The sequence below is a fragment of the Rhinolophus sinicus genome, linkage group LG04 (genome assembly GCF_036562045.2).
Source record: "Rhinolophus sinicus isolate RSC01 linkage group LG04, ASM3656204v1, whole genome shotgun sequence".
NCBI classification, from domain to species: Eukaryota; Metazoa; Chordata; class Mammalia; order Chiroptera; family Rhinolophidae; genus Rhinolophus; species Rhinolophus sinicus.
In genome coordinates, this window is record NC_133754.1 from 14,498,439 (window position 1) to 14,525,880 (window position 27,442).

The 27,442-nt window shown below is 36.2% G+C and overlaps 1 protein-coding gene across 1 annotated transcript in view; it reads right to left on the minus strand.

Moving 5' to 3' along the window:
• Window positions 1-27,442, minus strand: part of DIAPH3 (diaphanous related formin 3) — a 438,451-nt gene that overhangs the window by 282,416 nt on the left and 128,593 nt on the right. Inside the window, exons 8-13 of the mRNA XM_074329349.1 lie at window positions 23,992-24,128; window positions 21,912-22,017; window positions 7,844-7,954; window positions 7,455-7,573; window positions 6,492-6,608; window positions 2,073-2,191 (exon numbers count right to left, since the gene is read on the minus strand). Of these exons, the coding sequence (XP_074185450.1) occupies window positions 2,073-2,191; window positions 6,492-6,608; window positions 7,455-7,573; window positions 7,844-7,954; window positions 21,912-22,017; window positions 23,992-24,128 (709 nt within the window). The remainder of the gene's footprint in view (window positions 1-2,072; window positions 2,192-6,491; window positions 6,609-7,454; window positions 7,574-7,843; window positions 7,955-21,911; window positions 22,018-23,991; window positions 24,129-27,442) is intronic.

Genomic DNA, 27,442 nt, shown 5'->3' on the forward strand with positions numbered 1-27,442 from the left:
ATGATGTTGGAATGAAGAAGGATTTTCTAAGCCTGATGCCAAGGCCATAAAACATAAAGGGAAAGACAAGTCCAACTACAGTTTTAAACTTCTATTAGGCAAACGGCGGAGGGAATTCAACTGTAACATACTGTACTCAAAGGTTTCTGTCACGAGTACATAAATATTTTGAAGGAAGAAAGATGATATCCAACAGAAGATAGGAAAATGGGCAACAGTCATAAAAAGACAATTAGGAATAAATGACAAAACTAAAAATTGCTTAAACATGAACAGATATTTTAATCTTCCCTAATATGAAAACATAGTATTTTTAATGAGGAACAACAAAGATTAAATGATTCTTAATGCCAAATGTTGGAAATGGCATACAGATAGGATTTGCCAACACAACAGTAAAATTAAAGAACTTCACTGATGAGAAAATAGACAATATATACTAAAATTTTAAATATGCATTTTCTTTCACCCAGCAATTCTATTTCTAGGACTTTAAGGAAGAATATTCATTAAAATATTGTTTATGTTAGCAAAAAAACTGAAAATAAATGCCTACCAATAATAGATTTAATAAGCTGTGATACATGATGGGAGACTGTGCAGGAGAAGTGAATCATATGGATTTCCCATAATATACATTATCCCTTCATTCTTTTTATAATGAAAGTAATACATGAACATGGTTTTTAAAAACATATTATAGAAGGGCTTATAATGAAAAGTAACAGTCAACCAAATCAACTACAGTGAAAACTCAACCCTACTTCCTAAATGCAACCTCTCGCAGCTCTTCCTGTATTAGAGTAATCTGGTGGTTAGCATCCTGACTCTAAATAAAATGTCCGTACCATTTTTTTTTAATTTATCTATTTAAGACATGATAACTTCCTGCTATAAAAGATGAAAACTGTGTTCCCTATCTAATCCCCTTTTGATAATTTTACTTTCAAAATTGGCTGGCTCTGTAGCACTAAATAAATACTTAATCCTCTGATTCCTGTTACATACACAATATCTCTTGATTTTCGCTGTAATACATGAAATTATCTGTGCCCCACTTTCCAACATCTGCCTCCTTCCACTACTCAACCTCGTGTCTTCTCTCACCTACAGATGTCAACATATTGACATTCTCTTCTGTATTTAAGTCTTCTGCACTGTTTATAAGTTTATTCTAAACATTTAGTATCAATAAATACAACTTATTATAATTATGCAAATATGTTTCACTTACATAGCCAAGTAGTATTCAAAGATTGTATTTCCTTTCTATGTTCTATATGCAGCAAGAATTGAACGTGAAAACCTCTCATCTAGTCAAGAAAAAAATGTCCCTAATGTCCAGGTGGAATAAATTTTCTTTTCCATACTATTCAAAATCATTCCACATTTTGAATTTTTACTTGAAAGCTTAAATTTTATCATTGGTAACAAATTCTATCACTCATTTTCCCTGAAGTTAGAGACACACTTCATTTCGTTTTTAAGCAAGTGTATGCCAAACTTTCAAGTAGCCACAGTTCGTATGACAATCATTCTTTTGAGGTAAAGACAGGAGCCAGTTCAGCTCACAACTCAATTACACAAACATGTTCTCACTGGACTTGGATAAGCAGCAGAAGGGCTTCATGCGTGCATCTCGTTTTGACACACAGAGTATTAAAATCAACCCAAGGGTATATATTTAAAAAAATTCATATTTTTAGGTCTTCCTCAAGGACATTCTTAAGTAAAAAAAAAAATGAGTTTTTATTGCTTTGTTTTGTTTTACTGAGAGGGCAGAATACAGTGGCTATTAATACAGTTTGGTGCCACTGCCTTGATTCATAACCAGGGGCCAGCAGTTTTACCATCTAAGGTTGGCATCACCAGAGCAAATGTCAACGCAATAAAAAAGGTAAATAATGTCTTAACATTATTATGAAAATAGCTTTGACTATTAGAACCCCCTGAAAGGTACGAAAGATTCTCAGGAGTCTACAGGCCCCACTCGGAGAACAAATACCCTAGTGCTAACCCCTGGGGTAAGAGACAATAAGATATTTCTATTTAAATAATAGAGAAATACTTACCAACAAATTGACTTAAATCTAAATCTAATCTTTTTCGATATGTGAAGTCTGGATCCATCCCATCTCTATGTAATACAATCTGAGACACACACTCATCAATTAATTTGAAGTACTGCTGTCTAAAACAAAGGAAAAGAATAATTGTACACTCAGTTTATTAGTGTAACTTTACATCAAAACAACATATTTTGGCAAGCTTGATTTCAAGTTCAATAATTTACTTTGTATAGTTTCAACAGTTGACATAGATTTAATATGGGTGTGACAGTAAACATTATATCACTTTCCTTCTAATGATTTTAAGATATTATATTTTCTAATAATTTTTGAGCAAACTGAACCTTGACTTAATTACCATGTTTCCCCGAAAATAAGACCTACCTGGACCATCAGCTCTCATGTGTCTTTTGGAGCAAAAATTAATATGACCCAGTATTATATTATATATTATATTATACCTGGCATTATATTACGTTATATTATATTATATTATACTACGTTATGTTATGTTATATTATATTATTTTACATTACATTACATTACATTATATTATATTATATTATATTATATTATATTATATTATATTATACCCAGTCTTATATTATAGCAAAATAAGACCAGGTCTTACATTAATTTTTGCTCCAAAAGACACATTAGAGCTGACTGTCCAGCTAGGTCTTATTTTCAGGGAAACATGGTAGTAGACAATAAATGAGAGAATATTAAGATGAAGCGATATGTGCTTAAAAGCAATCCTCAATAAATCACTATACCATAGTGGAATAGCTACCACTAATTCATTTTATAATATAAACTGAAAAAAATATTTTCTACAATATTCTCTAGAAGGTTCCACAAACAATACAGTATACTGTTTTTAGAATATACATGGAATCAAATTAAAAACTGATACTGTAAATTATATACAATATCAAATTACTACTTCTTACACAAAAAAAGCTAGAAAATTTTAGCATAACATTTTTGTCTGAAAATTAAAGTTGAACTAAAATCCCCAAATAAGGTTCATGTTATAACCACAGTTCAGTCCACCTGTGTATGTAATAAGCTAAAGAACATCCCTTAAAACTCAAACAACAAATGTCAAAGAAATATCTAGATTTTATACACAAAACCAAAGTGATAGAGAGGGTGGGCACTTTTCTAATGAGGCACAGTCCTCCATTCCCAGTACCCATGACCCCTACGACTTACTTTGTCCCTCAATGATGTTTTGCACACTTTTGCTCTCTAAACCATCCTCAACATGTATATGATGGCCTCTCTGCCACTGGGCTTTCCTCTCTTATAAACTATGACCTTTGAGCTAAGTACCTGACACTTAACAAACCGTTCATTATGCTGAATAAAATTCACTACAGCTTAACATTAGCAAAAAGACTACTGCTGACTAATTGTCAGAGTAAAAATGTTCAAGACACTATTGCTGATCTAGATCAACTCAAGAAAGTATTATCAATGTTTTCCTCAATTTTCTCCACTTCTGGCAAAAAATCTTCCATTCCCTAACACTTTAGCCATAATCACATTTATACTTCAAGTACACAAATTGCACACACATTTACATCTATCACATTTGAGGATTTAAATGATGCACTCCCATTCCTTTTTACTCATTCAACGCTATCCTAATGCTGATTTAATAATACAATTTTTTAAAATTAACCAAATTATCTTATGTCATTTAAAAGAAAAATCATCATTTCAGTAACTGTTTTCCCTCCTTCACAACTGCCAATTATGAGCTCATTTATAACACAGGTGAAATTCTGCATAAACTCTTCAGCAACACAATATTAGCAAAGAATAATGTACATCTGATTCCCAGAAATGTAAATTGAGAAAATAATTTCTATGAGTGATATTGGTGAGTTAGTGAATATGTGAGAGGAATATGTGAATTACTTTAATTAAGAGATGACCATAAATTGTCATTACTTCACTGATAAAATGCCATTTTTAGACAATATTTTACAATCATATTCACTTTCTCTGTAGTATTTTTACAGAATATCAGAAATTATCTCCCATGCACAATAAACTAGCATGGCATCCTGCACTTGGTAAGCCACTAATTATTTGTTACAAAATTAAATTTGATCTTCTATTCCACCTTCCAATTATCTTTCTGCATTTGAGTTTTCTTGGTTGGCAGAGGCTACCTTGATATACATTCTCCAAACAAATTCCATTTCAGTATAATTTCCTTATGTGCCAAATGTGAAAGTGACAAAGGTTCTAATTTTCCTATCCACTAATTCTGTTAAATGAATATATTTTGCATTCTGCAATCAAATACCTAATCTATTTATTTAAAAAAGTAAAAGAATTATGTTTATTCATATCAATAATAGCTTAAACTGTTCACTCAAAAAAAAGTTCAGATAACCGAAGATTTCTGAAAGGTAAAATCCAGGTCCATCTAAGATAGTGATACCAAAAACTGAAATTAAGACCAAAACAACAAGATTCACAGAACTGTATACCAGAAAGAGTGAATTTTACTGTATGTAAATAAAAAACTAATTTTTAAAAATTAATGTATGACAAAAATATTATGTACATTGCCATAATCCTGACTGAATCTTGTTATAAAAGTATCATATCTTTATAGGAACAAATAACAACAGTAAATCAAGAGAATTTTGGAACATGGGGGTGGGGAAAGATGGAATGTCTGACTACAGCAGTCGGAGGAAGAACACTGCCTTCACACAGCAACACTGTCTGGAACAAAGACTGAGGGCCTGAAGCTTAAAGTGCTGAGGAAGAAAGTGACACAGATCTGAATTACATTAAAAAGGTGACACTCAAAATGTGACCAAAATAACTGAACTTCGAGGCTTCAGTGATGTCACGGTGGCAATGCTACATACAATTTAATATTTCTCTGAGACTCTTGATCGCAATAAAGTTATGGGATTGATCACCTGAGCATGCCCCGGGACAGCTGTGTTTTCTAATCTGCTTGGTTTTTTTGTTTTGTTTTGTTTTGTTTTGTTTTTTATTGAACTTAGATAGGACCTCTTGTGCTGACCTCTTGTGCTCTTGGAGCACAGATGAAGGGATTAAGGTCATAAGTAAAATATGACCCCCTGGCAACACTAGGGATACACTCAAATCTTTGAAAGCAAACAACAGTGTTAACATTCTTGGAATCTCAAACAACCAGAGGTTGACAGGACCAACCATACAGGATGGGGTGACTTTAGAGTAAATGGAAGTCTGAATTTCACTGTTAAGTAAATGTGGAGGAGAAATTAGCATTACCTATAATATTAGAACATCTTATGAAATTAATGTATTAGTATTTTTATCTAGCATTTATAAAGTGGTTAAATATTCAAACTGTTTTATTTTTAATAAAATATTAGCAGAAAATTAAGCATCAAAACAGGCTACTAAACTCAAGTTTTAGAACACCAATTGGGTTTCTCAATTCTACAAAGGGAGGAAATATGATGGATAATCCGTACTCATCCCAAAGAACCTAAAGTTTTAATATTTTTTGACTCATTCAATTCTCTTGTTAGGTACGTCAAGATGCCTAAACTATACTCCCTGACATGACCCAGAGGACATAGCCTGAATCAGACAAGCCTAGCAAATCCTCCTAGTTGAAATTAGAATAAGAAAAGACTCACTACCCACAGTATTTGAGAATGCAATTTCAGCAAAGCTAAATTGGTGGCAACAAAAATGGGTTTATCTTCAAAGGTCTCAGCTTCCTTCATAAAACAGGAATAAAAGTAGGAAGAGGAAAGTGAGAACATTTATTGAGCATTTACCATGTGCCAGGCATTTGGCTAGGAGTACACCCCATGAATATTTCATTTTCATAGCTACCCAGGCAAGTTAGGTGCTAATATCCATAGATGACTACATATAGATAAGGTACAGACAGGATAAACAATTTGTTAAGCTCAAGAAGGCAAGGTTATAATCAAACTTGAAAAGCCATTTGTCTAGCTTTTCTAATACATTAGCAATATTAAACACACCTACATTATCAAGGTGTTTAATAAAAGCAATGTTTCAGTGCTCTTCATGTAAGTTACAATGAGAAATGTATCAATATCATTCCTACTGCCTCCGGACTAACCAGAAAATATTATCCATCACATGATAAACTAGTAATTTATTGCTAGTTTGCATTTTTACTCAGATGAAAAGTTGTAACCAGGAATCCACTGGTGCTTAAAAAGTGATAGGAGTATCATTTCACGATTATCTATCTAAATATATGCCCAGAGGAAATACCACATTCTATGAATCGATATTATGATAAAAGTAAAAATCTTAAAAATCATTTGCTTCCCCAAATCAAACATCAGGTAAATTTCACAGTTAACAGAACTTTATCAGTGGAAGAAAACATTAGAATATGCATCCTCTTACCTTATAAAATAATCATTACGAATCAGTAAAAGATGCTGAAGAATAGAAATAAAATATCTCTCTGCTCTAGTTTCCTTAACTGTGCTCCACACCATGTTGTAAACATCATATGCTTCAGTAAATTGATTAAGGAATATGTGGGTTTCTTTAGCTTCTACACCGAACAACTGAAACAATATGACATCCACTCTGCTCTGTAAGCTATCCAAACATTATTGTGTGCCTTACCCTAAAATAGGCATCATGCATACTCAACATATGATAAAACACAGCTAGTTAGGTTTGAGAGTAGAGGAAAAATTGTGTGCAAATGACAACTTTACCTGACACTTTCTGGCTTATCCTTTACAATTAACTTCAACCTCCCTCGCTAGAGCCACATTGCTGCTGGTAGCAAGGGTAGTGGGCAGCTGGCTGGGATTACTGTACTGGGTCCTGGGGGTAACCTCACCAAGGGAGATGGGAGCAGACATTAACCGCCATGGAGAATCCCTGGGGGAGGACAGGAAGCTGATGGAGCTTTGGAAAAGCAGGCACCCACGGACCCGCAGAGTTAACAAAGGCCCACAGGAGTGTGTAGCCAAGGTGTAGGGCAGGAGCTTACCAGCAGGCTAAGGGCTCCTCCAGCTCCTCCAGCTGAAAGCATTGGCGGGGAGTTGCTGACACACATAAAAAGAAAAAATAACAGACTGTGCACATACACATAAGAGACCTGTCTAACAGAATCCATTTGTAGATTGTAACATCCATTTACACATGTGTGTACACACAAAATCACGCACTAAACTAATAAAATAAGAAAGGTTTACATAAACATCCATCCCTCTGATTCATAAAGGTTTGATTTTATATTGTTTATACGGAAAAGATTTCACAAATCAAATATTTCATGGGATGGGGTTGGTTTGTGGAGGTCTAGCAGTAATTTTACATATTTGCCTAGACTTCAGAACAAAAGGATATTCAAATTCAGCTCTAATATCTTCAAAGCGATGGAAGAACTCAGTCACGTCTTCTTCCTTATGCTCATCAAAAACTTTAAGTTGGATATCCAGGCCATCATTCTTAATGCATTTTAAATTCTGTGGATATCAAACAGAAATTATAATGAACTTTTTTCAGAACGCAAAAAAATTAATGAAAAACATATAAACAAGAAACCAACCACTCCACTTGATTTATAGCCTTCAAACACTTAAATACTCAAAAATCTTATCATCTATATTTCAAAAATAGATTTTCATATTCAAGCCTTTTTTCCACAAATTATTCTTGAAGGTAATTTATCTAAATTTCCCCCTACTTGAGGACTCCTAATTTAAATATTAACAAGGAGACTGCAGGGCACTTACTGGCAATATCTCTTTCAATCCACAACGCATAAATTCATTTCTGATGTGAAGCCTGAAGTCCAAATCATCAGGAGATGTAACCAGGGCATTGATGAGCTGCATACATGCTACCTACAATAGATTACACAGCCAGAGTCAGACTTGGATTCCAACATTAAAAAAAGGTAAATAGAACTGAAACATCAAGGTTTTGTTCAAACAGTTATCAAATATCTTCCTTCACAGAACAGTCTATGAAAACAATCACTTTTATGTACAATATTTTAATTATAAATTATATAAGAAGTATAGTTTCATTGGGGGTTTTTTTTGTTTTGTTTTGTTTTTTCAAATATTTAAAGGTTCTTGTGGGAGAAAAGAAGTGGAGAAACATGCAATGCACTGTTTTTCCAGTTCAAGTTTCACAATCCAGTTTTCAACCTCTCCATTTTATTATCCCTGCCTGAAATATATCATTCATCATCTCAAATCCATATAATGGAAGCAAGAGAGATTGTCTCTAGAGAAGCAAAACTATGCTTTGCTGCTGTTGATGATGTTATTTTTCTAAGTCTACATTCTACTGAAATCTAGCAAGAATGACTGGCCTACTGATCAATGTTTAACTTCATGCTGTTCCCTAAATTGTCCTTTCTGCATCCCTTAAGGCAAAGTTTATAGGAATTTTAAACGCCATTTTTGGATTAAGACACCAATAGGGGTCTCAGTCCCTGCTGGCTGAAATATATCATAATTGTTGTATTTTATATTTAAATGCTAAAATCTGACCAGCATGCCTCTACTGTCAAAACGTAAGAATGTTTAAAGTGGTGGTGGGAAATGTGCTAGAAGAGAGGGGAAAGGAAAACACATTTAAAAGAAGAAAAAAAAGAAAGAAAGAAAGAAAATCTTAAAATAGAGTCAATCTTTCCAGTACACATTCACTGAGCTGTAACCAGTTCACATCAAAAAGTCAAGTTTAAAATGCTTTCTTTCCACTTTCTTGGCAGTCATTACCCAGTACCCACAAATGTGTTTTTCAGAAATACTATGTAATTTTAAAAGATCTCAAAGAGTGTATAAATAATGTTTCTGTACATTCAGAGAAATTAAATCAGTCTTAGTCACCAGGTTTCTGGAAAAGATGCAAATTATAGACAAAAAAAAGCAGCAAAAGTAACAAAAATTTGCAGCAAATATCACCTAAATGGAAAGTAGATTGTGAAGAAAAATAATAGCATGAAATTGAGGAGAAAGAAGGGAAAGGATAATCTAAAGTATTTCCGGGAAACATTCTAAAAGGTATTTCTCCATAAAAGGAAAACTAGGAATTAAGGTGAAATAATGAATTTAGTTCTATAAAATATCCTTCCGAATTCTAATGAAATTTGCCATTATCATGACCTATAACCATTCTTTGATTATTTCACATTAATATATTTATATTAATCATGTAAACACATGTCTATGAATATATACAAGTATACAGCAAAATGTATTGTTCCCTTACAGATAAAAATTCTATAATCAAGTTTGTAAAGACCAAAGAGTTCCTTCCATGTTTATAACGCATACGAGTATATTGAGATGTACGGACCTGCTGTATCAGATAATTTCACACTCATATAGCATTACCAACAAAACTGGGTGCCAATCTGGCATCTAAGCCATATAAATCAATTTCTAGAGACACTGAAGGCAAATAGATACAGTGATTAAAAATATACTATGTACTACATACAAGAGATATGTGTGGCATATAAAAGGAATATGGAGACAATAAATAAAAACAAGGACAGCATAGTAAAGGTACAGACTCCTAAGGAGTAACAGGAAGGCAGCCTAATGAAGAGGAGGCCCAAGCTGTTATAAGCAGAGGAATAAACCTGTTCCAAGATGTGGGCTCTTTTGTTGAATAACAAGGAATTCAGATGTCCTGACTACTTCCTGGGGTGGGCAGGGGGAGGATAGGAAAGAAGTCAATCAATGCAGACGCGGTCGGACAAGACCGCACAGATAAGACGCAGCCGTGTGCTAAGTCAGAAACTTCAGATTCAACCAAAAACAGGGGAAATCATAAAAGATTTTATGCAAAGAAGAGGCAATAATAGAGGCAATAGTTTCCAGTTAAGAAGCTACTGTAGAAGTCACTTTGATGCACAATAAGGAGGGTTTGAACAACATGTGAAATATAAAGAGGAAAAAGTGATTGAGTATAATGGCTGGACTGACAAGGGGTTGAAGTAGAAAGAGAGAATTTACGAGAGCCCTATCACCTTGGTTGTTCAACTGGAGATGAGGTGGCACCATTCACAGAGATATAACACTCAAGGAGAGAAACATGTTTGACAGGAGAATAAAATAAGTCCCATTTTTACAATTCTAAGATTGAATTGTACATTAGGAATCATTCATTCATTAACAAAAATTAGTTGCCGAGTACCTGCCCAGTGTCAGCCGGGGATAGTAACAGAAACTCAAGGAAATATGAGTGAGATGTTCATCACGAAGAATTAATCACCGTGGTCTGCTTGATGTTCCAAAAACGTAGCATATGATCCCCATTAACTTACATTATGCCAAGCTAATAATTGCTTCAATGGCAGCTCTGGAACTGAGGCGAGTCACAAAGCAAGGAGCTTCTGCTCTCCAGGGAGCATCCTAAGATAACTGCAGTTCACCTTCTCTGCTTTATTAGCTCATGCATTTCATTCCTGCAAAGCCTACTTATTATTGGTGCCCGCCAGGTACCAGAAACTGTTCTTGGTGCTAGGAACATAGCTATTAAAAAAAAAAAAAAAAGACAGAAATTACTGTGACAGAGAGGAATCAAGATCTGACTCCACGGTTTTGAGCCCAGGCAAATCAAAGGATGAAACTGTCATTTATTAAGATGGAAAAGACTGTGGGAGAAACAGTCTTGGGAATAAAGATCAGGAGTTCATTTTGGGAGGTGTTAAATTGGAGGGAGTCATTAGCGATCGTCATCGGAAAGAGTGGAGAGAGAAATTGGATATTGGAGACTGCGGCTCAAGGAAGAGGTTACCACAGCAACAGCATGTGGACACCAGGATGGTGCATGGAATCACCTAGGGGGCAGTAGAGAGAGAGGAAAAGGATGTAGAAGAACTGATACGAGGTGTGTTTCAATTGTAGGTTTTGATTTGAGGGTTGAAGAAATACAGGAAAGCCATCAGTGAGGTACAAGGAAAACAAGGAGCTTTTCCTGGAAGTGTGGGAGGAAGTGTCTCAAGAGGGACAGTGATCCACTGGGTCAGATGCTCTAATAGCTCAAATACGATGACTAATCAGGTACCACTGCATTTGGCAATTTGGTGACTTGACAAGAAGAGTTCCTACAAAGGGAGACGGTTGCTCTCCCACACGGATGAACACTTGCCTTCACACATGTACAACATACAACCAGTAACCAAAGGCATGTACTTAAGATTGGCTCTAAATATTCTTGTTGCTCCAAACGCATCTTTATACTTTAGAAATACTGCCTATTAACCTTTTGTTTAAGCAAGTCTACATAAGACACTTATCGTGAAGTGTTAGATCATGGACTCCTTTCTAATAATTTGAAAAGCAAATTCTGTCAAGCTCATTTTGCTACTCTTTTCCTAATTATCAAAAAGAAACCTTACATGAGAAAAGGTGTTTTTAACGTAACTTCTAACTGGAAGGATGTGTGTGTCCATCTGGGCTTTAGTATGGTTGGGGATTTCCTCCAAGGCGGCAGCAGACTGACGAAGCACTAGAAGGACTGAGACCAGCAGAGCCCACAAAGACCAGGAAAATGAGCAGCCGAAACGGTCGTTACAAACAGAGGGACCAATATCAGCAGTGCCGTAAACTAGAAGATAAAGATACATAACAAGGGACAATAAAGGAGACCAACTGCACACAGAATTCTGATATCCAAGATGAGGAATACAGCTGGTCAAGGGCAATCTTAAGAACAAGGCCATGATCAAAGGAGAATGGTTAGAAGTAGAGAGGTTAACAGCAAGACAGAGGAACATGCCAGAATCTGCTTCATTTACTCCGCAAAGTAGCTTTCTGCCCTTGGAAATACAGTGAGGAGTCTTCATATGTGAAGGAGTGCCACCTAAATTTCCTCTAGTACATGATTAAGTGCTATCACTCTGCTCGATGTAAATATAAAAAAATAATAATATGCATTGTTAACCTTTGGTTTCTGAACATTTTTGGTCAATCAACTTTAAGTACAGAATTCAAGATACACTAACAGGTGTGATGCCTGAGTCCCAGGCACAAGGCCTGTCCAATCTGTCCACGGGCTGTCCACACAGAGGCTTTGTCCAGACTGTGCTGAAGGCACTGAGATAGCAGCTAACAAACAGCACAGCAAGTATTTTTTCGGAAGTTCACTCTTTAGTCAACATGTCCACCCTCAGTAGATGTTCTTACAAGGAAAATGATGGCTCTAATACATTAAAGGCATATCCGCTGCAGAAGCTAAATCCAGATTGGAAACAAGCAACAATAAAGAAAAAGAAAAATTCTATCAGAATCTGTGAATACTCATTATCTGGGTCTGAAAGATAACCGCTTAGACTGCTGTTCATCTTCCCTTCCGCAGAGCAGAAATCATGTGTCTCTCTTCGCACAAATTTCACATTTATCAAGTTAAAATGAGTAAATGATGCTTCCAGAGAAATATTTTGCCTCCAGTACAAATAAAGGAAGTCCAAAGAATTTGAAATTCACATACATTAGTTCAGAACAAAAACTAAACAGACTACATAACATAGACAAACACAGAAATAGTAAGTTACATCAGCAGATGAAGTTCTACAATTTTATTTATATTTCCAATTAAATGTTCTGTAAATGACAGATACAGTAAGAGAGCAAGCCATAACTTGGGGTGACTGCATATATCCCATACAGATTCAGAAAAATAAATCACAGGATTCAAGGGCTATAACTTACATGAACAGGAACCCTGAAAAACAAACTTGAATTTTTAAATATTTATTCAAACACTCCCCCTGAGACATGATTAATTTCTTCTATATCCTCCCATGAATTTTGTTGAAACTGTCAGTATTACAGTTTTCACATGAAACATTAGCTAGCTTTTAATTCCTGAGTATAAGCTTCTTAAGGGCAGGAGTGTATTTCATTCATCTTCATAGTTCTAATATCTAGCATAATCAAGTGTGCAGCAGTCATTGCATAATTAACTAACTGGCTATCTATGAAACCTGGCATTTAACTTTGAGGCATGAGTTAAGTTTATCTTTCTGGGGGTCTGTTGTCACATAAGTGAAGAAATGAATTATGTAGATTCAGAAAATTGGCAGGAAACTCTAGACAAAAATGTTAACTACTAGTTGATACTAGTAGGTGTGCTCAATATTACAATGCGTTCCTATTAAAGTATATTTTACTAAAGTATTGTTCTTTTAATGTCTATTAGCTTCATGGCATATTATTTACCAGTCCAATTTAACATGTTTGGTGTTTGATTCATACTGATATATTAATCCTATTGATTAATGGGATTAAACCTCAATAAAAGTAGTCGTCAAAACAGAGAGGAACTAAAAGAAACTGATCTCTGCATCATTCTGGAATGCCCCAACAATGGCCCTAAAAATGATACTTTGTATTCCTCATTTAGTCTGTCATTAAATTTGAGAATTTATTTGAAATTGAAAATAACTTCAGTTAACAATAGTTTTTTATGGGGGGGGAGGATATTTAAAACAGAAAGAAATAGTAAATCAAAATATGACTATTCATTATAAGGCCTTGATTTAGCCTCAGGCAAAATTAAACTCGGATGCATTTTGAACATTTAAGGCCTGAGGGAAACAAAAACATATGGGAGCAAATAAACTTGGCTAAATCACAAGGCATTTTAACCTCTGGTTTGTTTCAATACAACTAACTAATGTCATGTTTGTCTGATTATTGCCCAATGACAAATTTCAATGTCCAATATCCAATAACTCAACGAAGGGTGATTTTTTCATATTCTGTTTTTAATACTTTAATGAACCTAAACTACTTATATCATGGGGGGAAATTCCAAAATTTTCAATTAAAAAAGATTGGTTCTTTTCCTACTTTCTGAGTCATGGAAAAATGAGACCAAATCAAATTTTCAAACATCTAGTCTGTAGTTGAACTCGAGATTGAAGAGCTTTTTTTGTTGTTGTTGTTGTTTGTTTTTAAGCAAAGTTTTCATTGTCTTTGTGGCAGCCACGGGGATGCAACTCTCAATCTTTGACCACAAGGACTATAGATGACTAACAGCCTGCGCTGCCTCCCTCTGAAATCCATCACAATATTAGAGCTGAAGACACACTTCCCACAGACTGCTCCCAGCCAGTCGCTGAACACAGCAAGAATATTAAAACATGCCTGACCCCGGGACACGCAGGACTTCAGCTCCAGGATTCCCCTACTCCCTTTTTCAAGTTCTCCTAGAACATGGCAGCCTCAGATACTTCCACCCAACCGTCCTTCCTTCCTTCCCTCTCCCCTTCATCAGGGGCAGAGCTGCATTGAGTCTGACATCTCCCAGCCTCTCCCCAACTGCCTCTCCAGGTTCCCTCATAGGCATTTCCTGCATTTCCCCTATTTCGTGCACATCAAAGGTCTTGCTCTCAAAGGACCCAGATTAACACACACTGTTCCACAAAGCAAGTTTCTGCAAGAGTATCATTTTCAAATTGTCTGATTCATTCTATTATAAATGAACAGAATACTTTCCTTTTTTCTTATTGTTCTCTAAATGTGACCACCCTCTGCAATTTAATTTGTAACCATGAGATACTTGTTACGACCATGTGCGTGTCAGATACCTGAATGTGTTTGGAACATAATTTTTCCTCTAGGAACAATTTGAGAGACACCAAAGGCTTGGATTATATTTCTGGCTTTTTTTTTTTTTTTTTTTTTTTTAAATATATTCTGCGGTAGAGAAATATCTACCACAGGAATCCTGGAAGGACATACCAACCACTCATCCACCGAATCCTAGAAAGATATTATCAGCCCATTGTATGATCAACATTATCAGTACTTAAGATCACTGAACCATACACTTAAAAATGGTTAAAATAGTAATTTTTACATTATGTATATGTTACTACAATTAAAAAAATAAAGAGAATAATAGCTATGTATTTTAAAATAGTGGATAAAAAAAAATTATGAGACTTGAATTACTTTTACTGGATAATAGTAAAAATAAGTGGTCCACAGAAGCACAACATAAACCCAACTAGTTATCAGTATTTAAAGTGAAATTTAAAGTATTTAAGTCAAATTTTGGGAAACCTGGAGGCAATTCAATAAAAGGATTTAAGTATAATTTAAGTGAGCAAATTCAGAGACTAAAGATGTTACAGGTTTACAAAGCATCAAGACAAGAGAACAATAATTTTGCCCCTCTGAGACAAACTTCTGCATCTCTTCTCTTTTTCATGTTTGCTCTCTGACAACAAGTTCTCCTCCTCTCTGATAAAGAACCTTTGCAAAACATGTTTTCCCTTTAGTCAGTAAGTAATGTAGGGAAAATACTCCATAGTATCGCAGGAACCAAAATTAATGGAGGTTTCACTTCATTCAGTGTATATCAAGGTACAATGAATATATGGGAACACCACCAGGAGTATCAGACTGAAGACAAAGTCAGGAAGGTGACATGAGGGGGCTTAGTGGTCTGCTCCCTGACAATTTCAGCGGTTTCTTACACTTCTGCATGTATTCTAAGTAGAGGCGCTGACGACCTTTCTTCTGGATGATCTTTCCAAGGACGTCTGCAAAGCCAGGAACCTTAGGAGACAGAGACAGTGTCTTCTCTCCAGAGCAAAGGGCCAGCACGCTTCCTGTCTGGTATAATGAAGACAATGTCTCTTTGGAGCAAAGGGTAAGCATACTTATAATCCATGATAAAAGCTTCAGGCTCGTGAAGCTCAAGGTTCCTCTCCTACAGCACAACCTGTTTGCCATCTCTGCCATGTCTTCATATAGTCCCTCCAAAACCAAGGATTAGACTCAACTCTTTCCAAAACTGAGAATCCTAAAGTGTATCAGCCAGCCGGGAGGCCAAGTTGAAAGCGCCATCACTCAGTAGCCCCCTCAGCTGATGAAGGTCCCAACTGAGGGGACACCCAACAACTATAAGCAACACTTTCCTTCCAGGAACACCAAGTGCACCTTCAAGACCATCTTGTGGGGAGCCAGGCATTAACTCGCCTCTCTCGCCAAAAACACTGTGACTTGAACCTTAGCTGTGGTCATAGAGATGGTTAAGTGTTGACGGAGCCACTACTGGTACACCACGCAGCCCGCAGACAACTGCGGAGATCTCTCCAAACTGGAGCTATCCTTGGTTACTGTGGGAAGCCTTCTGGAGAGAAAACTGGTCACTAATTTATGTGTACCCGCAGGCAGTTACCCCTACAATGAGAGTCCCCCAATTAGAAAAAGTGGCAAGAAACGCGTCCCTGATTTTAGCTGAAGTGATCAGTGGCACCGTATTAGCCCAGGAAGGCACTCAGGTCGGCATCAGCTCACAGGCCAGATTGTTATGGGGGAAAGGACTGCCCTAGACTTCCTCCTTGTTGGACAGGGGAAGTCTGTATGATCATTAATACATCATGCTGTACCTGAATTAGTATCTCTGACCATGTGGAAAGATCAAGAGCAAAAATGAAGAAGAAAGTCTCCTCGTATCGTAAGGTAAACCCTGGGACAAAACCTACAGGATTTGTTCAGCTGACTGGATCTGGGACCTGGAAGGCAGGGCTGGCTTCAACCTGCTGCTCAGAGTCCTGCTGGCAAGCAGGCTTAATTAAATACTTTATGAGACGAATTACACAGATTGCATCACAGCCGATCCACCACGTTTCCTCGAAAATAAGACCAGGTCTTATATTAAGGTTTGCTCCAAAAGATGCATTAGGGCTTATCTTCAGGGGATGTCATCTGGAAAAATCATGCTAGGGCTTATTTTCCGGTTAGATCTCATATTCTGGGAAACACGGTACGAAGACTGGACCCTGTGAAGGGAGGTTTAGTGCTGTGGCAGAACCTCTGCTGTCCTTAGAGTCTTGGGTGTTGACCAGTGGAATTTCGGAAGTGGTGTTTCCATTAGAACATTCCCAGATGTGGTCTAGCATTTCTTCTTCTGCGTTGCCTCTGGCTATGCACCATCCACGCAGGATTCCTTGAGCCTGCCAGAATTTCTATAAGGTACCTAGAAATATTTCCTGCTTAAATTACCTAAAGGGGATCATGTTGCTTGAAGCTGAAAACCTCGTCTCATACGCTTGAAAAAATAATGTACATTTATTATAATCCAATATTTATATTTGTACTTTCTTTCCTGATAGTAAGACTCTGTAAGAGCTGAAAATAATTTTGAGTTATTTCTGGTTCCCAGTTCTTCACCTTTGCATTACACAATGGGGGGTGGGGAGGGCAGCAGGGGGGTGGAAGCATGCTCTTTCTGTCAGAATCTTAGGTAGGCAAATTGTCTTCATTATTAATTTCAGACTCAAGAAAAATCTAACTATCCTCCTTTAAAAAGTACTTTGTTATCAATATACTTTGCAACAAAATAGTGAATTCTTTTTTATTTTACTAACTCCCCTTTCCCCAATTTAAAAGCAAACACCTGGTTTCTATTTTACTCAACAATAAACAAGTTTTATTTTTAATTTGGTGATCTGCTAATATCACCCAGACTAGTATGTTTTACTAAATGCAAACTATATAGATAATAGAGTAAAATGGTCACTTAGAGCAATAGCTTTATGGGGAAATTGATAACCAGCTCGTTTTAAAATATACTTTATTGGTAGAAAATTCAGAAAAAACCCCAAGAGGAAAGTACCTTTAGGTATTACCAAAGTGCTGCTTGATCATTTTAAACAAAATAGTGCACAATCAGCAATCCCAGAAAACAGAATCCATTTATTTTTTCCCCCAGGTTAGCTATCTAGAAAATGGGATCTCTCTTAACTTAAGCTTGTCACCGCCTAGCGATCTGACACATTAAGCTTCATAGTAACAGGAAACCTCAATTAAAGAGTAAAAACCCACAACAAAATGATTGAGTAAGGGAAGTGAGAATTAACAATCCTTTCCATTTTCTACTCTTGATCAAGAGCATGCAAATTTAACCTGAACTTCTCAGAAAAAAAGAGAAAGAAATGAATTTATATGATGCTACAATGAACTTTCACTTTTCAATGAAAATTAAACTTTAAGAACAGTATCAGAAATTTATTTTAACGTCTATAGGACTTCCAAAAATAACCGTTCTAATCATGAAAAGGAAATATAATTACTTGTAACTAAGGCAATTAGTTTCATTTAAGCAAATGTGACCAGCCACCTATATCTTGGTAAAAATTTCTCAAGAACTGAATCAAACAGGTCACGTCTACAACGATTAAAAGGAGACGTTGCTGTTAGTCCCCTGCTTTTCACCCTTATCACCTTGTACTAAATATGGCAAATAAGCACTCATTAAAAAGGAAATCATCTCCACAAATATCCATGGCTGCATTTTTCATAACAGCTAAAACGTAGAAAGAACCCAAATGTCCACCAAATTACAAATGATAAACAAAATGTAGTACATCCATACAATAGAATATAATGTGGCAATAAAAAAACGGAAGTTCTGATACATGTTATAAACATGGATGAACCTCGAAAATATTATGCTAAGTGAATGAAGCCAGTGACAAAGGCCCAGAAATTGTACAATTTCATTTATACCATATGTCTAGAATATGAAAATCTATAGAGATAGAAAATACATTAATGGGTGCCTAGAGCTGGGGGAATAAGGGTATTATAAGGTGAAGGCTTAGAGATGAGGAGATTTTTTGGGGGGTGTGGTAGTGAAATGTCCTAAAATTGTGATGTGGGTTGCACAACTCTGTGAATATACATAAAAACACTGAGCTGTACAGAGGGTGCCAAAAAAATGTATACACATTTTAAGAAAGGAAAAAATTGTACTAAAATTGTAATAATATATACCGATAACAAAAGATGAATACAAGTCATGGTACACATTTTTTGGACATCCCCAGTATTATTCAAAGTGGATAGACTATATAATGTGAATTTCATCTGAATAAAGCTGTTAAAAAAAGAAATCACTTCAAAACTATATCAAGCCTTTAGACAGATGTATTTTTTAATTTCTTCAAGTCTTAATGTCTTCTATAATCTTAATTTCAAATTTTTAATTGACAGTTTTCTTTCAAAGAATTACATAGATATTTACTAGCTAAATATAACTGTATCCTAACTATAGAAATCTTTTTTTCCACGACAGCATATTCAGTAAAATTAGAGTAACCACTCATAACAAAAATAACTAAATTTACCCAAGAATTTTTCAATTCATGTAGTTTGCCTTCAAGTTCATACACTAAAAAATTAAAAGTTTTAAAGATCAGACAGATTACCTGAATGTCCAGGAGCTAGAAACATACTTAATATGCCAAATAACCAAGAATTATAAGGTTGCAATACTCAAAACTTTCCAGTTAATGAGTGAATCATGTCATTTACTGAGACAAAACTTGGCTACGTTCTTAACAAGCTGTTCTCCATCCCTTCCCTCACAGCTTTAAAATGTCAAGTAATGTAATAGTGTTGTAAATGAAATTGGGACCCATTTTACAAACATTTTTTTTTAACACTTTCCTCTGAAAAAAATTATATATTCATAGGAAGTTACAAAAAAAATGTACAGGTAGACCCCAAGTACTCTTCACACACTTCCACCCTGTGGTACCAGCTTGCATAATTAGAGCACCGCACCGAAACCAGGAAATTCAAATTGGTATACTCCACAGAGCTTGTTCCAATTTTACCAGCTTCACACTCATGTGTGTATGCGTATGCAGTTCTATGCAACGTTATCACGTGTTGGATTTGTATAACCATCACCACAGGCAAATTTGTATATCCATCTCCACCAGAACTGTTTCAACCACACAAGACACCCTCCTGATACTCACGGCCAAAATTGACACCTTTCCAGACTCCATCCCAAACTACTGTACTGTTCTCCATCTCTATAATTTGGTTACTTGAAGCAACAGTATATAAATGGAGTCATACAGTGTGTAACCTTCTAGAAGTGACATTTTTCAATCGGGATAATTCTCCTGAGATGCATGCATGTTGTCATATGTATCAATGATTCATGCCATTTTGCTGCTGAGTAGTATTTGTGGTACAGATATGCGATAGTCTAACCATTCACTTGTTGATGGACATCTAGGTTCTTTCAAGTTAGGGGCTGTGACAAATAAAGCTGCTGAAAAAATTTGTTTTTGTGTGAACATCAATTTTCCTTAACCGGAGATAGATGCTCAAGAGGGTAATTGATGGGCTGTATAGTTAAATACAAATTTTAATATCGATACTGGTAATGTTCCTGAAAAAAAAGCAAAGATTGTTTTCAATCTCCACTGTCCACTGACTTTGCTTTTTTAATTTAACAAAATTTTTCAAGCTGGCTTTTACTCAACACTTCTGCTGAAGGACCAAACACTGCCTAAGCATTTTAAACACATTATCCTATGTAATCCTTGCATCAATAATGAGAAGGTTTGGATATTATCTCCATCTTACAACTGAGAAAACTGAGCTATAGAAGAGGTTCGGGACGTGATCCAGAGTCACACAGCTATGATGTGAACAGCTGGGACTTAAATTCAAGCCCGCCTGACTCAGAAGTGTATCCTTTCCTCACAAGAAACTACACCTTCCACTCCTACACAATGTATGGGATTAGATGCCAAAAGTATACATTAATATAAAAAGTCTCTAGGGATAAAGTTTAAATGTGACTATTACATTTCATAAACGAGATTTTGAAAATTAAACATGATCTCTAACATGACGCACAAATAACCAAAATTAGTCTAATAATCTACTGTTATTGGTACAAATACTGTATATGTACAAAGTAACATGAGTACTGCAGGAAATTCACATAATTTCTCTACTAAATTTCTTTACAGTTTACTTTTCGCTAATTAGCCTTGTAGTGAATAGGAAACCTGGAGACGGATGAAAATGGAGAAGGGATGTATGAATTAAAAGGTGTATGTGTGAATTATGTATGTGATGATGTATGAATTAGAAGACCCTCACACACCAAGCAAGTACAAGAGCAGGGTCTGTATCAGCTGTGGACGACACATCCCAGACCCCCAGGCCCCCTGCCAGGCCCGTGTGAGTAAGGACGGGCTCTTTGCCAGAGGTTACAGCACCTGGACCCATGCTATTAGACCATATACTCAGATCTTCAAGCCTGCCCACTGCACGGAGAAACAAATCACAACAACAGCGTGCCTCACCAGCCACTCAAACACTGTCATCAGAAATGACACAATCAATCTGACAGTCCCTAACATTTGCTGATTTTTTTTACGTCGGAAAACATTTTTATCAATATTTCCTCAAATATACTCAGGTTTGATTAGGAATGATTGTAACAATAATTAAAGGCATTAAAAACTCTTGCCTCTTTTTTTTTTTCTTCTTAAGGAGAAAGTAAATGAAGATCAGTTGTGCAGCGTGGACACTAGAATGTTAAAGCCTAAACAAGACTGTCAGGGAGCATGTCGGCATTTGTGAAAATCCCTGTAAGTATCTATTGGGCCTCATTATTACTCACGTACACTCTCACCTTTTCAGATATAAAAACTAATACAATGAGAAGCCATCATTCATTTAAATGCCAAAATTTCTTCAAAATTATAATAATCAACCAATGAGAATTACATAGAATAAATAATGAATGGGATTCTGATTATCTATTTTACAGAGACGTCTACTAACTCAAATTCTAGAAAGTAAGCTATGAAAATAATCATAGGTATACACCAAGTTGCATCTATTAAGATAAATTATGATTCAGTATAAATTAGAAGTCTACACATTTATTTAAAATGCTACAAAATACTAAATGGCACGCAGGGTTTCATACTATAGGGTTAAATATAAACCTGTCAGAAAACGATTACAAAACAATATGTACGATATGCGTGAAACATACTTGCAGTTGAACTGAATTGTGCCGAAGGCCTTCCACAATAGAAGCAAATCTGTCAATTTTTTTTTCTTCTCCAGCTGACGTTAAAGCTTCTAAAACGTCTTCTAGGCTATTGGAAATTTTGAAATTATTAATTAAATTGCAAACAGCAAATAACCCAAATGTCAAAATACAATGAACTAATCTACTGAACTCTGGAATCACTACTCCAAAGCAACCAGTAACATTTGAAAAGTAGCTAACTGAGTACACAGTATGTATCAAGTACTGTTCTAAGCATGTTACACGTTTTGATTTATTTATTCCTCATAATTACCCTATAATGATGTTTATTTATCAAGCATTTATACAGTGCTTACCACACCACAGGGACCATTTGAACCAGTTCACAAATAGTAACTCATTCTCAAGTACATAATTCTAAGAGGTAGGTACTAATATTATCCCATATTAAAATCAGGCCACTGAGGTAGAAAAAGGTTTAGCAACTTCTCCAAGGTCTCACATCTATTAAATGGTAAATCACGGATCTAAAACCATAGTCTGTGTAGTGAGCATTACACAAATGCTGTTACCCACTACACTTTACTTCCACTCGACTATAAGTAAGTGAAGTTCTGGTAGCCAAAAATATATGGTAGTAAGGAGTTTTAGTCAAATATAAAACTTAATAGTCACAAAAGGACTCTACTTCCTCCACCTTAAAAAGATAAAATAAAAACTGTTGTGTTAACAGAATCTCACATACTGTAGAAGCTCACATACTTCGCGGACGTAGACATGTGGTCCTAAAAGTTATGTCCATCATTTTGAAAACTATTCTGAAATCAAGAAATAATAAAATAGGGAACTATGGCAAGAGGAAGTAGAAGAGAAAAAAAGAAAAAGAGGATAAAGAAAGAGAGGGGAAAGGAGAGGTAGAAGAAGAGGGAAAATGAAGAGGAAAGGGAAAGAAAAGAGAAAAAGTACAAGGAAGTCGGGGAGAAAGGGAGAAAGAAGGAGGGGGATGGAGAAGGAGACAGAGACAACGAAAGGGAGGGGGAAGCACAGAAAGTACATGTGCACACATTAAATTCCCTCTTAGGTTTCTACAGCCAAAATTAACACGTCCTTGATATGGAAAGTACTGAAGCTGTATGCCTGGCTTTGCATGTCGGGATTATAGATGACATCCACAGAGAGGCACTGTAGGTATCTATGGGGACAGGGGACAGGGCTGAGTGGTGCCTGCTGACTCTCCACCTCGGCCCAAGTTGAGCAGCTCAACTGTCACCAGCCCCATCGGGATCACCACAAGGGCAATTTCCAAACGGGCACAGCAGGTCCCACCTACACAGCTCTGCCCACCCTTGTACGAGAGGGTGATTTCTGTTTGTTCTTTTGGTTGTTCAGTTTTTATATCTTTATAATTTTGAATAAACATTTTAAAATAATTTCTCAATGCTACTTTGTAACAAGAACTCCTAATCTTCTTTAAAAGAAAAAAGTCTTATCATTATAAATATTTTTTAATATGTGTATAATAAATGGTCTTTCAGTTAAATCCCTAACAAATGTGAATAATGTCTTTAGAGTTTAAAGCTTTAGTATATATTTTATGGTCAAGGACTACATATCCTCAACTAGGAAAGTACTATTCCCTATGTCACTTTCTGAATCTGCCTTATTGACTTTCAAATAGTATGATTTTGTTTTTACAAGAGACCGTACGTGACCTACACTTTCAATTAATTCTATCTGGGGGAAAAAATCACATAAGAAACTAAAACCATTTTATTATGTTTCAAAAATCTTCATTTAGGATTTTTACTTGGGGTTTGAGTTCAGAACAGTTCAAAATAAATGACAAAGAAGTCAGTTTTTCACAGAAACATATTAGCCCATCACTACTATATTGATTAAGAGAGGTAATCATTACTTAAACATTTCTGTGCGGCCAATACGAATCTAAATCAGTTGCGTAAGCATACTTCATTTCCTTATATTCTATAGAGTCTCAAATAGAATAGATAATGAAAACGTTAAATGAATCATATTGGGTGAAATCAATATATAATTAGAGAAGTAAGTTGAGAAGACTCACATGCTTTCCTCCCCTACAATGCACACTGCAGAGAGGAGTTTAACCACATCTGTCATCATATTGGGGTGCCCCGGATCGATGGCTTTGGCTAATAAAGAAAGACTCCTCTCTTCACTCATAATTCTTTCCAAGCCATACTATAACATGTTGGGAATAAGAGGTTAAATGTTAAGTTAGTTAAAAAAACAAAAACAAAAAAAATCAGTATCCTGAAAGAAATGCAGTTATTAAAACATGTCTATTGGATAAGATATTTTTACACCTAGAAAAGTTGGAAAGTATAAAGAATGTGTAACATCCTTAAAAAAATTCATAGAAGTATATATACACTTTATATCAAAAACTGTGAGAACCAACCAAATACAGAACCTCTCAAAGGGGATTTTACAACAATATTGACTAGTATTATAACACAGATAAGTGGCAAGTGGAGAAAGAGAGAAACAGTGAGAACTATTGAGATTTCCTGACATAAACATCCAAAATGAACAGTCAGATACTGAAATTGACCTGAGGCCATGAGGATCTTCTTCAGGAAGGAGGGTTGGTAAGAAATGTACCACAAGTAAGGGCACAGAGAAATATATTGTGAACGACATGTGCAATGGCAAAATTTTCAAGCAAAACTAATTTTTAATAGAATTATTCCCATACATCCAAAATATTATCATTTCAACATATAGTCAAAATAAAATATTATCGATGAGATATTTTACTTTTCTTCTTCAAAATCCAGTGTGCATTTTATACTTACAGCCCATCTCAATTCAGACTAGCCACATACATACAGCAACCACAGCATATACAGTGTAGGCCCAGAGAGTAACACTTAGTTCATAAACGGGCAAAGCTGAAGGATGATTTGGGCACACACCACGTGGAAACTGCCATTAGGAGTGTATACAGAGGATACCAAAAAAATGTATGCACATGTTAAGAAACGAAAACTATGAAAATTGTAATAATACATACTGATAACAAAAAATGAATACAAGTCACGTTTGACATCTGCAATGACAAGAGGTACTCAAAGTGGTTACCATCAGCGTCCAGGCATTTCTGATTATGGCGAACTACTGCTTGGGCAACATTGGCCAAAGTGCTCATACATTTTTTGGTACCCCTGGTATATTCTCCTTGGAATATTTTACCGTCAGGAAGACAGTGCAGTTGTAAACGCATTATAAACATGGGATGATAAGGACAAAGTTTATTCATTACTGCCGGGACGTCACATCCAATTAGAAGATACGTGGTTATATTAATGACTTAGTGTTTTGATTTAAGCACGTATACTTCTCTTAAGGCCTGCTTACAATCCATGGAAGACAAGCATCGCTAACAGAGAATGAAGAGAAGCAAGAAAACAATGCTATTTATCGACCATGCATCCCAGAGGACCCTTCTACAGAGTGAGAAATTGGTTATTACAGTTACTACTAAGCACTAAAAAGGACCTTAATCCCAATTACAGACCAAGAACTATGGCTTACACTCAAAATTAGCACTAGTTATGGGCATCAAAGTTGAATCTATAACAAGCATAGACCCAAATGCTTTCAGTGCTAGGAAATTTTATTTATAATTTTCTATTGTAAACGGCATTAATATAAAGAAGCCTCACAGTGTACTGAAATACTGTATTTGCTTCAGACCATTATCTAGGGAACACAGGTACAAAGGAAAAGGGATGAGCAGACGGGTCCAGGGCGCCAGGGGATGATTTGGGGAAAGGCTTCCCTGTCTTGTTGGTGATGGGGATAAGTTTAGAGACAGCTCAACTGGCTAGGAAATGTTCACTTTTGTGATGGCCTGGGCTCTTTCACACCTGCAAACGAAGAATGAAAAAGCGGGCATGGGGCCAAAGACTAAGATATGCCTCGAAAATCATTCCGGGGAATTGTCAGAGGCTTATAAAGTGCCCCTTAGATCCAATTCAAAAAGTAAGTCTGCCAAGGATTATCAAGTACCAAAGGACTAGCTCATCCTAAGAAAGCTGAGGACTGAGAGCAGCTTGCCTCCGGCATTTCCCCGTTTCCCACCTGCCTGGCTATCCTTAGCTAGCGCCTGCCCTTCTGTATTCTCCAGCCACTCAAGGCAACTCACACCAATTTCCTCTGATTTCCTCCAAGTGACACTACCTACTTCTCCGGCAAGTCCTCAGGCCCTAAACCATCATCTGTGAAGGGTGAAATAGCAGCATTCTCTGATCTCAGGTTCTAACCATTATCCTGTGACCCCCTCCCCCACTACCACCACCCCAAACCTCATCATAAGCAAGATTCTCTGATTTTGCTAATGTAAAAATTTGTAGTGGTCATTTAAGTCTGGAATGAAGCCAGATTGCCACTATTCAGCTTCTAGAACTAGAGACAGAATTGCTGCCTACTGGTGTAAAATTAATCTCCTTCAATTATTTAAAACACAAAACAAAGCAAAACAAAAACCGTTGACTCTGTAAGAGAAATAGTCAACCTACCAGCGCTGGCATGGAAAGTGCATGAAATGAAGGCTATGTATGAGGTTAGAGAAGTGATGACAAAATTTGGAAGGCCTCAGGATGTCTCGCTACAGAATGTCAAAGACCCACTCTGGATTATATGAACACTCTGGATTATATGAAAACTCCAGGGTTCTAAAATGAGGACTGATGCCAGGTTCCATTTGCATTCTACATGAGGCCTATTATTACCTAATAGGTGGAATTTCAGGCCATGGAAGATGCCTTAGGCAGGAGAAGGTTGATACCCTAAGACCTCGTGCAGGATACCCTACATTACATGAATACTGGTGCGGAACAACCTCCACAGTGACTGAATCCCAGCAGCAGAGGGAACCTGGGGAAGGTGCTGACTTCAGGAACAAACCTCCTGGCTGGGGATGTACACCTCAAAGCCACCCACAAAGAGTTAACTGACTAAAATGAAGGCCCTCTTGTAATCACTTTTGAATTTAAATTAACTTTCCATCCTGATAGTCACAATATTCTCCCATTTAAAACATACTAGTCTAACTTAGTGTTGTAAGAAATTTACTGTCATATGCTAACAGATCTGCTCATTAATTATATAAATAATTTCTAGTACAGAATAAGGGACCACACTTTTCTCTTAAAGCCTGTATTGTTCATCATTCAGTGATCCCTTGTAAAGACTACACAGCGAGGTATGGGGAAAGTCATCAACCAGTCTCGGGGGAAAAACATTTTTACCAAAAATTTCAGGCAGTACTAATTCCAAGTACGAGTAAAAATGTTTCATTCTTATTAGCACAGGTGATAACAATAAAGGCAAATAACGGTATATTTCAGCCCCACATACACAAACTACAAGCGACACAATGTTATTATAAGAGAATAATTTACATTATATTAATTAGAATATGAACACAGTTTACTCCCTCTCCAATTCAGTCTCAAACCAAGTAGGAATAGTATCTTCTACACACAATC